General features: G+C 41.8%; 1 protein-coding gene across 3 annotated transcripts in view; it reads right to left on the reverse strand.

Annotated features, from left to right (window-relative positions):
- BTBD9 (BTB domain containing 9) overlaps nt 1-12,123 on the reverse strand; it is a 416,829-nt gene that overhangs the window by 128,295 nt on the left and 276,411 nt on the right. For all 3 annotated transcript variants that reach the window (XM_044250380.1, XM_044250388.1, XM_044250396.1), the window contains exon 7: nt 10,442-10,551. In XM_044250380.1, coding sequence (XP_044106315.1) covers nt 10,442-10,551 — 110 coding nt within the window. The remainder of the gene's footprint in view (nt 1-10,441; nt 10,552-12,123) is intronic.

A 12,123-nucleotide genomic window follows, 5' to 3' on the forward strand; every position in this document is an offset into this window, starting at 1 on the left:
AGAAAGAGAAAAGAAAAAAAACTATCTTTAACGGCATTCTGCCTGTTCTTTGAACAAGGGGCTCCATGTTTTCATTTTGCATTCTGCCCTGCAAATTATATAGCTGGCTCTGGGAATTATAGTGGGTATTTTTTGTTTTTTGTTTGTTTTAGGCTCTATTGGAATCACCTCTGATTAAATCTCACTATGTATATGCGGGTCATTACAGAATTGTTACTGATAGTAAAAAATTGGAAACACCTAATGTCCGTCAAAGGGCACTGTTTAAATAAATTACAGCACCTTTATTCAATGGGATACTGCACAAATGTAAAAATAAAAAGCATGAGAAAGCTCTATGTGTACTGGTAAGGGAAGATCACTCAGAAACACTAATTGAAAAAAATGTGTGAATATGTGCTATGATTTTTAATAAAAAGGGTGGAAATAAGAATATATATATATGTATTTTCTTTTTTTTTTTCCTCGGCAAAGAACTTTATTAATCTTGTTTCAAACTTTATTCCCAGGCTTCTTCAGCTTAATAAGCTGCAAAGAATGAATTGTGTATAAGCAAAAACTAAAAAGAGCTGCAGTGTCCAAGGGGCTTGGGCTCAAAACCACCTTCTTCTTCTTCTTCTATGAACCACCTTCTTTCGGCGAGCAGTTCCTTTCCCACCAATGCGCACTTGTGCTTGCAGTTTGGTGAGTTTCTTCTGGTTCATGATAGTTTCTTTCATCTTGTTGGAGCGGAAATGGGACCGTGCGGGGTACTAGGGTTGGTGCTCAGAGGGTCTCGGGCGGACCAGCCTATATTTGTATTTTCTATTTAAAATACTAAAATAAAAAAATCACCTACCAGGTTTTGGTGTGGAGGCTTGGGGTACTAAGCTAGGGACTAGAGAAACAAAAATAGACTTTATATCCCCTTAACCACCAGAACATCCTTCATAGTCAGTGCCAGAGAAACATCTTGCCTGCTTACAACGTGGCTATTCATAATGCCAGTCTGAGGCAGAACTATGGTTTGTTAGATATTGTTGTGCAATACTGGATATATGCTCCATGATGTCCTATTTAAAAACAAGTTGTTGTGCAAATTTCCATCTACTTGGACACACACACACACACACAAACCCACTACATCACTGTTATAACAAAGGGATATATAAGTAGGATCCAAAAAAAAAATCAATCCCATAAAATGTAGACACGAATTCTATAAAATTGGAGCAATAAAATATTTCAGGGTGTTTTTATTCTCAAACAAAACAACCAGAACAGAAATAACACCAGCAGAAACAAAACAAAACAAACAAACAAAAAAACCCAAACAAACGGGTATAAAGGAAAATGAAGCGTAAATGTACACAAAAGACCACATACTAGACTGAGAATCCTAAATCATGATGAGCAGGTTGCTTGCTCATGATCCCTGCATTGCTTCTTGGCCTTTTGGCTAAGATCAAGTCTAATCATCCTGCCCCCAACATAAGAACTGGAGCCCATTCCTGTCGGTGAACACAGGCCCCCTAGGGTAGGAGGTAAACAAACTATCTAATAGTCTGTGTTACTGTGGGGCATTTACTTTATCTGAATTTTTTTAAAACTCTAAGATTCTCTAAGAAGATAGGGCCTAACCTTCTCCTCAGGAAGAGAGAGAGACCACAGCTAACTTCACTCTTACTCCAACCCCCCTTACCCCCCTCACCAGATGCAAGGTAGTCCACTGGAATGGGCACTGTTTTTCTGGAGTAGGTCAGAGATAAACAGGCCTTTGCACATGCTGCCCATTTGCTATGATTCTCCCCTGACCCTCCACCTTCTGCCTTTGCTCAAGGACTGGCCCATTCATCGCCTCCACTGGGGGTCTTTCCTGACACCATCCTGAACTCAGCTTAGGTGCCTCCGTTCCAGTGTTCCTACAGCATCTGCTCCAATCTCCCAACAGATGACCTATATTACTGTGTTGTCACCTTCTATTTAAGTGTCTTTCTCCTCCATTAGCTCATATGGGCTCCAAGGCAGAAACTACACCTCTGTATCTTTCAATCCCTAGTGCCTAAGATACACTTGGCAGCCTCTTAATAAATGTCTGCTTAATGCCAAGTAATTTACAGTAGATAAAGAAGTTAAGCTTCACTGACAATTAGAACCAGCCTTAATATCCGGTTAGAGAAAAAGGCTGGGAAAAGCATAGCCTCTTGGTCTAGACTAGTCCAGACTCAATAGTGTCATTTTAAGAAACCATCTGTATTAAGGCCTTTAGGGCTCCTCTGCCACTCCAGCAAGTTTATTTCTCCGCCACATTTTAACACCTTCATCCCCTAGTGAACCACCCCTCCCACCCCCAAATCTCTGTTTTTGCTCCAGAGGACACTTATTTTTTAAACACAGCTGCAAAGCACAGAAGTCATATCCTTAGTTCAGGGGATGCCAAAAGCCCTTCACAGCACAGATTTCTGTTTATTTCCCCGGGAACTTTACCGAATTCTAAACACACTGCTACAAATTCAAAAAAACTTATAGAAATGACAGTAGCAACTACAGACCACCAATTTCCATTTCCTGCTTCCAGCTCTTCTGAGGGTACGAAGTATCAGCCATTTTTGTTGCCATGCACACTGGCACTTTTGTAATGCTCTGTATAGTTTACTGAATTCTTCAAGGCCCAGCTCAAAATATCATTCTTCACGAAGCCTCATCTGACTAGGCAAGAAATATGTTCATTCCATCTAAGCCCAACTAAATATTTCACCTTTCCCCACTCTGTTGTGCCTTTGGTCTGCTGTTCTCCACTCCATGTATTTCTGTCTGGCCAGTGTGCTTCCTCAGCGACTCTGAGCCAGAGGGTAAGTTCCCTGCTGTCTGAAGCCCCTTTTGTAACTTTCTGTCTTTGCATCAGTCTGTGTGTTTGCTTTCAGCTCTGTTCCCTCCTTCGTCCTGCACTGTATCTCTGAAGCTAAAGTTCCCAACACCACAGCTCCCAAGCTTGCCAGCTTAGTTTTTGGTGAAGATCTACCAGTAGAAGAAAGTCATGAGAGACTGGAAGATGGGAAGAAGAAAGGAAACACTTCTTTTCTATCCGCTTCTGGTGGCAGATGAACCCAGGCTCCGGCCTTTCCTTCAGACAGCACAATTCCATGGGGGCGGCTGTCGTGAGTGTTCCCAGAGCATTGGCAGCAGAATTCCTATGCTCATGCTGCCTATTTTGGTTGCCCTGCATCAATTACTAACAAGAAACTAGTCCAAAAAAGCCACAAGTCTTTGTGGATCCTACTGGGCAGACATAGAGGTAACCCTTAAAGGCATAAAGCCGCTAATGGAAGCTTCTTGGTTTTTAAAAGGGTTAAGGAGCCTTGAATTTTGAGCCTAGAGCTCCATGCTCTAGCTTACTATCTCTTAAGCTGCAGTAGAGTCAAGAACAAGGATGGAGAGGGACTTATGAGAGCTTATGTTTTCCAGAAGAACCAGGAGACCTTAAGGAGGGAAACCAGACTCATGTAATGCTAAATACCACACTCTAATATCAATGTAAAGTGTTTACTGCTCCCCCAAGTCTTACTAAAAGCATCTTCTCTATTCATCTACAAGACTCATAAGAAGAGAAGAACTATTTAAAAAAGAAAAAAATGGAAATGGCCCTTAAGCATATGAAAAGATGCTCAATTTCTCTCCTAAGAGAAAAGCAGTTAAAACTGCAATGAAATACAATTTCTCACCTATCAAACTAGCAAAAATCCAGAAGTTTGACAATATGCTCCCCTGGCAAGGCTGTGGGGAAAGTCATTACCCTATATTGCCAGTGAGAATTTCAAAATGGTATAATCCCTGCAAAGGTGAATTTGGCAACATCTTGCAAAACCGCACACGCATTTACCTTCTGACCATGTAATCCCCTTTCTAAGAATCTATACCAAAGAGATAATAGGAAAAATAGATTTGTACACTACAATTTGTAGGAGCAGAAGACCGAAAACAACCCAAATGGCCCATCAAGAAAGAAGTGGTTGAGTAAATAAACTATAGTACATCTATTCTAATGAGTACCACAGATCTAGAAAAAGGAAAGCACAATATCTTTCTAGATAGCTAGCTTTAGGAGAAGTGTTAAGTACTAAAAGGCAAGGTGAAGAAAGAAAGTATGTATAAGCATATAGTATGCTACCAATTATTCAAGAATATTGAGGAGGTTACAAAACAGAAGTTATATATATATATATAACATAACATAACATCAGTATGTATTTACTTATTTTTCATTATTTAAAATAGAAGGCTAATCCAAAAAACTAAAGGGGAAAGAGATCACCTATAGGAGTAGAAGGGAGAGGAATAGAGGTGGATTTCTCTAAATAAAGCTCTTCTGTAGATTTGATTTTGGAATCATGTCTATATTTTACATAGTTGTAAAACAAAAAAATCTGTAAAGGTAATCTCCAAACACTGAAAGCAAAATGGAGTAAATGAATCCAACTATATACTGACATACTGGCATGACCATACAGAGAAATTATTTTAGATGACTTTAGAACACAGTAATTTTAACATATGTCTCTAGCAGGGTATGTCCTAAGGGCCCCCAAAATAACTGCAGAAATCTTAAACTATTTTCAGTAACCATATGGTAGCACTGACACTGTAATTCTGAGACTATATTGTATGTACTGGGGACAAAGCAAATGAATTATTGTGTTGTATCACTGGTCACCAAGATTTTTAGCACAGGAAAAAGGACCTGCCTGATCAAAGGCTAAACCAAAACTCTGTGTACTGAATTTTATTTAGAAGTATCAGCTTGGGGGCACCTGGGTGGCTCAGTGTGTTAAGCCTCTGCCTTCGGCTCAGGTCAAGATCCCAAGGTGCTGGGATAGAGCCCCAGATTGGGCCCTCTGCTCAGCAGGGAGCCTGCTTCCTCCTCTCTCTCTGCCTGCCTCTCTGCCTACTTATGATCTCTCTCTCTGTCCAATAAATAAATAAAAATCTTAAAAAAAAAAAAGAAGTATCAGCTTGTACTCATTATATATTTTACCTGTTAAATATATGATAAGTAAATAAATACATAAATGTGCACATATTTCTTAGTTTCGTCTGCCGGAAAGGCCCAGAAATAGTGACCAACCCAGTAGCAAGTGCTTCCACTGAGGTTTCCAAATGTCATTTCCCACTGAAAGGAACCAGGGCTTTTTGAAGAAATGGCTGAAAACAGATCGGGGCAGGAAAAGTACAAAATGAACCTGGAATGTCGTGTCATGTTAGAAATCAAGAGTATTAATGACTATGTAGGTCATGTCAGAAGGACTCAAGAACCAGTATGAAGAGGGGGACAATTTGAATGTCAATAATAATAACTGCAAGTGATCAAAACGTGTTCAATTTGTCTAGACCCATAAACTGAAAGTGATAAATGTTCATCTTCCTTTCTCTCCAAACAGTCCCCGCAAATAAAATCTCACTGGTCACCTGCAGAGGATGCTGGGTAACCACCTCTTTATTTGAAGACGGTATATATCCTTCTATTCCCTGGCAAACTGTACCTCAGTATTATCAAGTGAGTGTTGAGGAGATTTTCAAGCTACTAAGTAAAGAATGATACAATTCGAAAATAATGATTTTGCCATTTCAAATTATGGAAATAATGAATCTAGGAAATAATTTGAATGAATAGGAATAGCCAAAAGAGAAAGATAACCAAAGATTTTCTGTGTTTCTTAACAAATATATGTACTACCACCTATGGAGCATTTTCACAAAAAACAAAAATGAAACAAAACAAAACAAAAACCCAGAACTTGAATCAGATTCAATCAGAATCCATCTACCAAGTTACAAAAAACTACAACAGAGAAACATGTTAAATGTTATCACGGGGATTTAATCTCCCACATTTAGACTGTCAGAAACTCTACAGGACAAAGACCAAATAGTTTCTTCAACAAATAATAGAGAGAAGGAAAAAAAAAGAGAAAGAGACAGAGATAGACACGGGAAAGGGAACCTACAGATTTAAAGAGATTTAAGAGCCATAATGACTGTTTATCAACAATACAGACCTTATCTGAATTCTGGTTTTAAACAACATGTAGAAACACATAAACTGGGGTGCCTGGGTGGCTCAAATGGTTGGGCGTCTGCCCTCAGGTTATGATCTCAGGGTCCTGGGATGGAGCCCCACATGGGGCTCCCAGCTCAGTGGGGAGCCTGCTTCTCCCTCTCCCTCTCCCTCTGCCTCTCCCTCTGCTTGTGTGCTCTAATGAATAAATAAAATCTTTAAAAAAATACACAAACACATAAACTCACTCCAGACTTTGATCCAATTAGGGACATCTGAACACTGACTGGATATTTAATTTATTTAATATTTAATTTTAATTTATTTATTTGACAGAGCGAAAGAGAGAGAGAGAGAGAGAAGGTTTGTGTGAGAGAGCACAAACAGCAGGGAGAGGCAGAGGGAGAAGCAGGTTCCCCACTGAGCAGGGAGCCCAAGGCGGGGCTCAATCCCAGGACCCTGAGATAATGACCTGAGACGAAGGCAGATGCTTAAAGGACTGAGCCACTCAGGCGCCCCTGACTGGATATTTAATATCCATAAAAAATTATAGTTTAATTTTGGGGTATTATAATGATATTGTCATTATGGTTATAAAAGGGAGTCTTCCTTTTAGAGATACATACTGAAACATTTATGGGTAAGATGATAAAATTATCATCGGGGATTGGTGTCAAAATAACCTGATAGGAAAGAAGTAGGTAGCATAGAGATAAAACAGGTAGTCTGTGAGTTAACAATTCTTTAAGTTGAGTGGTGGGTACTATTCCGTACACCTGAATAATAGGGTATTCAAAGAAGTGAATTTAAATACAAGATTACATGAAGGAAAGATTGTCAATTATTCTGAAAAACTGCAAGGACCTGGCAAATGTCATGTGTATATCACAAGTGGGGGTGTCAAGGCAAAGCAAATGAGTTTTGTGGGAGATTGAAAGTTTATAAAACGCGGTCATATCTATTCTAAGTACTCCTTCCATGCCCACTGGTAAGGCAGGTTAGGGACTCCTATAAATGCCTCCCAACAACGGGGAGACGGTCAGCACAGGCTGGCTCTCCCAGGTGAGAACACAGCCCAACATGACCCACAAGCAGCCGCCCAGCGAGAAGAGGCTGTGGTGGCAGCAGCAGGTGAGGTGAGAGAAGCGCTGTGGGGAGAGCCTTACACCCAGATCTGGTCAGTGTGGTCATGGGTTGGGGGTGGGGAGCCCGTCCCCAGGGACAGATGAACCCACAGGGTTCCAAGGCTCCCCCACGAACCTGTACAAGTAAAGATGTGTGAAGAATGACATGCTGTCGACAGAAGTGGGAAAGAAACCCTTTGGTGGGAAACAAGACTAAAATCTTACAAAGCCTATTTTTTCCTGGCATCATTATATGTTGTCAGTAATAACATACCTGTTATTTTAAATAACATTTAAAATCTCATTAAAAACAAAAACAAGGGGCGCCTGGGTGGCTCAGTGGGTTAAAGCCTCTGCCTTCAGCTCAGGTCATGATCTCAGGGTCCTGGGATCGAGCCCCACGTCAGGCTCTCTGCTCAGCAGGGAGCCTGCTTCCTCCTCTCTGCCTCTCTCTCTGCCTGTCTCTCTGCCTCCTTGTGATCCCTGTCTGTCAAATAAATAAATAAAAAAAATCTTTAAAAAACAAAAACAAAACCAAAAACAAACCAGGGCGCCTGTGTGGCTCAATTGGTTAAGCAACTGCCTTTGGCTCAGGTCATGATCCTGGGGTCCTGGGATCGAGTCCACATCTGACTCCCAGCTCCACTGGGAGTCTGCTTCTCTCTCTGACCTTCTCTTCTCTCATACTCTCTGTCTCTCTCTCAAATAAATAAATAAACTATTTTTAAAAAGAACAAACCAACGCAAGTATTTTTAAAGTAATTTTGAGGCCTCAAAGAAGAGTACTGCTCTAATGAGAGTAGCCTGAACTCTGAACAAAGAGTGGGAGCTGTGAAAGAGAGATGTTCTGAATCTTAAAATGTAAAAGTTGGGTTGATACCTTACTAGTTACTCATGATGACATTATTTTACTTTTTGTCCCCCTGAAGACCTGAGTGTCTATCAATGCTTCTCAAGGAAGGAGTGCATATTTCACAAGATGCAGGAAGGAGTTAAGTACTCCAATTTAAAGGTGACTCCAGGTGATTCTGATGTACACGGTGCCCCCAATTAGAGGACCATTCCTTTCTTGGAGGTCCCTGTAGGGTGGCTGGCTGAGGCCTGTGTGAAGCCAAAATGCATCTGAGACCATCAATATGGAAAGCTGGCCACTCCTATTTCAAATACCCCTTGAAAATAAGCAGAGCTGCCATGTCAGACAGAGGATAATGAAATCCCCTTGTGTTCCTCCACGACTCATGCCACCTCCCTGTCTGCCCAGAGTGGGGACAGCTTTGAGCTGCGAAGATGGTAGGAGGAGGGCCAGAGGGGATCCCCCTGCAGGCCATCTACCAACAAGTGCACGTACATGCCTGCCGGCCTGCCCCACTGCTACCATTCAGTTGAGGGACAATGACAGGCAGATGACTGCAGTGCTCTTTGCAGTCAAACCTGGGAGCTCCTAGAACAGGGCTCGAAGAAAAGTGTTTGACCAGAAAAACGAACACGCTTCCTGCAGCACTGCAATCTTCTTTCATCCCCTGACGTGCCTGAGACCATCATGGCTTCTGATAATGCTGACGAGTTCACTTTGGACAAAAAATGCAGACCAGTAACAGCATCCCTCACTATGACGATCCTGGGTTTCACCCTGTAATGGCTTCTCAAGCCAAACATACCCATTTCTTGCATAATTACAGTGTCCACAAACCTGGGGACACTGACTGAAGTAGATGGTGCCCGCCGTGCGGCAGCTTCCAGAACGGAGTGCACTGGGCTGACGTGAGTCGCCGAACAGCACCTGGGCGGTGACTGAGGGTGGCTGGGCTCCTAAGAGCCTCCTCAGTAAGGACGCCCCTAACTACACAATCACATATGCTGTGGGGTCACAGTCTATAACAGAGCACAGGTGGTTGGTGAAAGGATGTGTCCTTCCCGCAACCATCTATCGCCACAATTCCTCACAGCCCATGGAATTAAAAGCCTTGATGATATCAGGTAATGCTTCAGCAGTGCTAACTTTCAAATTACTTTGAAGTCACAACGATGAGTAACATTTATATTTGATGGTAAAAGTTATATCTACAACAAAGGTAAAACCCAATTATTTATTTTAGCTGAGCTCTAACATTTCTCTATACGTTAGAATAATGGTTACTGCTGCCAGTTGATTAACACTCCTCTTCCAAATTTCCCTAAGTAAAGGATTACATTTAGGACACAGCAGGTCTTAGGGACATTTAGACTTACGGCCATCCCAAGAATTAGTAAACATCTGCAAGTTACACTCATCTTTCCCATTCTAGTCATCACCGTGTTTTAAGGACATGTGTCAACATGTTAGGTGTCCCAGCAAGAAGGGGACCTCGGAAGGAAAGGAGATGCAGAGCCCTTTGTAAAGGCAAAGAATTCTGTCTTAGGTACCAGGGCAGGGGCACCTGAACATGCAGAATCCCTTTCCAAAGAAGCTGCAGTAAAGACAGATTCGGGGGATCTAGTCAGTCACACTAGGATCTTTGCAAGAGGTATAAAAACCGTGGGCACAGCTGGGTGGGAAAAGCCACTCACACTACCTAGAATGTCAAGACCTAGGCTGGACTGCACACATTGCCATACTAAATATTACCTAAAAGAAGAACATAACACAACAGAAAACAACCAAATAAGAACCAAGCCAAAATTAAAATTACTCTTTTGAAAGATCAGACGGTATTTCCCACAAGGTAACTTGACTTTCACAATGACAATTCGTTATTCTGGTCTTGTTTAAATTACAGACAGGCATTTTCTTGAGACGAACTTGGCTAAACAGTGCAAATATGGACGGATGTATCCATGAAAAGGAGACAGTCTCATGGAGAGCACACCATTCATATCCAATTAAAGGCCAAAATATCTCCGTAGCCTTGGAAAGCATGACCACTGGATCAATATTCTACAGACTTCTTCCCTGATCTTACCTACCATTAAATATAGAAAAGCCTTTGGTATAAAAGGCTTTGCTGGACTATCATAAGCATTCCACATCTACACGTGGCAAATCTGAATGTATCACTAGGACATTTTCAATTCTTAACTCCTAGTGTAATATTTACAGTCTTCTCTTTTATGTTCACTAGAATTATTATTTTGGCTACTTCTAAAAATTGAAGACTTCCCCTATGTCACTCAGCCATAAAGCATTCAAATCAACCAGTTCTTAGTCAAAGCTGATTAAGAGGTGGGTTAAGATAAGTTAATGAGCTAGCAAAATTTATGAAGACAAAATATCTTAGCACATATAAAAATATATAATTGCAATACTCACCTATCAGCCCCTTCTCAAGAGTGAAGGTTTTGTTTGTAAACATACATTCAAAAGCCACAATGTGAAAAATCTTGTTCACTGTGTTGTGAGTTCCAACTATTCGAATATACCTGGGGGTAAAAAGAAAATTTGTTGAAGAAAACGAGGTTCCATCACAACCAATCCAAAGACAACAGAATGAGATACATGGTGCAAGTATACAGTGTTCCAGGGCATGGACTAAAGAAAACTGTGAACTTGACTTCAGATCCTCTATTCGCTCCTTAGGGCTAGCTCCAACTGAGCTTAGAAGCAGGATGGCAAAATTAGGGAGATACCACTTTCTGGAAAATTAAGCAGAACTTAGATTTGATTTACCTAGAAAATCAAACCAGGTACTGTGGAAGCTCAAGCCCTGAATGTCAGTATAATTATATGTCCATGAGACATTCACACTGGAGAAGCACGGCTTCTGTCCGCTCCTTGTGGTTAGGAATGGTGCATGGACACTCGCCAAATCAGATGTTCTCCAACTCAAGGAAAGATTTCACCCATTGGAGACAAATGCATAAAATCAATACTGCTATCCTGTTAAACAGAAAAATCCACAGAAACTACTAAAAACCACTCACAGTTTTTTCTGTTTCAACGCTGCTCCTAAATCCTTGTAGAAAGTGCCTGCTATATACGTACACCAGCCCCCCGCCTCCCCTCCCCGCTTCAACCTGACTGCTGGGAGGCCTTCTCCTGACCAGAGGAAGTGATCTGCAGAGGTGACCCAGCCAGCTCTGCAGCCCCCCTCCCGGCCACACGGCTCTGGCGTCTGCATACAGTGCAGAGTTTCACGGGGCAGGTCTTGAGCAGCCCGGCCTGTTCACCCTGTGTGTCTCCCTAGAGGCTTCACCTCTGACAAACAAGCATTAACCTTGGAGTGACTTGTTCCTTTCCCTCTCCAGAGGGACCTGACAGTTCACAGGTTAATGAACAGACAAACTCATTCTTCTGAGTGTCACACAAATCGCTGGAGAATGTGCCGCACACTGTCTTACTGGGATTCAAAGAAAGAACTGGGGAAAATAACTAGATTAAGTGATAACACTCTACCAAATTATGAGCTATGCGCTCTGAAGGATGGGGCATATTAAGTGAACACATTTCAATTAGGAGATGACAGACCAGGCAAGGTTTTAGTAATATCCTTCCTCTGCTGTGTAAAACAACCTTCGACTTCAATGATATAATTTTACTTCTGAGTTAATCGCTGTTCACTAATTCGGTAATTCCCTTACATTTCTCATCACTCCAAGTTAACTGTGTAATGTAAATGCCAATCTAAAAAAAATTCACATTAAGGAGACTATATTTGGGGTTTTTATGTCATGAGCTATTTTCCCTCCTGTTCCTTCAAGCATGAATCTCACGGCATTCCCGGTACACCTCATTTAGCCATCTGCTCCTTGACACGAGCCGGTCACTCATCTTCATAACCAATCGAAATGCTGTCTCTGGGCTGGCTGTTCAGTGTGCCCATGCCCCCTGCAGGGAGGCACCATTCTTCCTGTATGGAGAGTCAGGGCGACAGCTGTGCTCATCAGAGTCCTCTGGTTAAGCAGGAGGTTGGCCCTGAGCTGTCCTCTCAAGTCCTCAAGGCAGACAGAAGGTACTGATGCTACTGCCTTTGGATGGGTAGGTGGGGTTCGAGA

Source organism: Neovison vison, chromosome 1 (genome assembly GCF_020171115.1).
Source record: "Neovison vison isolate M4711 chromosome 1, ASM_NN_V1, whole genome shotgun sequence".
In the NCBI taxonomy this organism is placed as follows: domain Eukaryota; kingdom Metazoa; phylum Chordata; class Mammalia; order Carnivora; family Mustelidae; genus Neogale; species Neogale vison.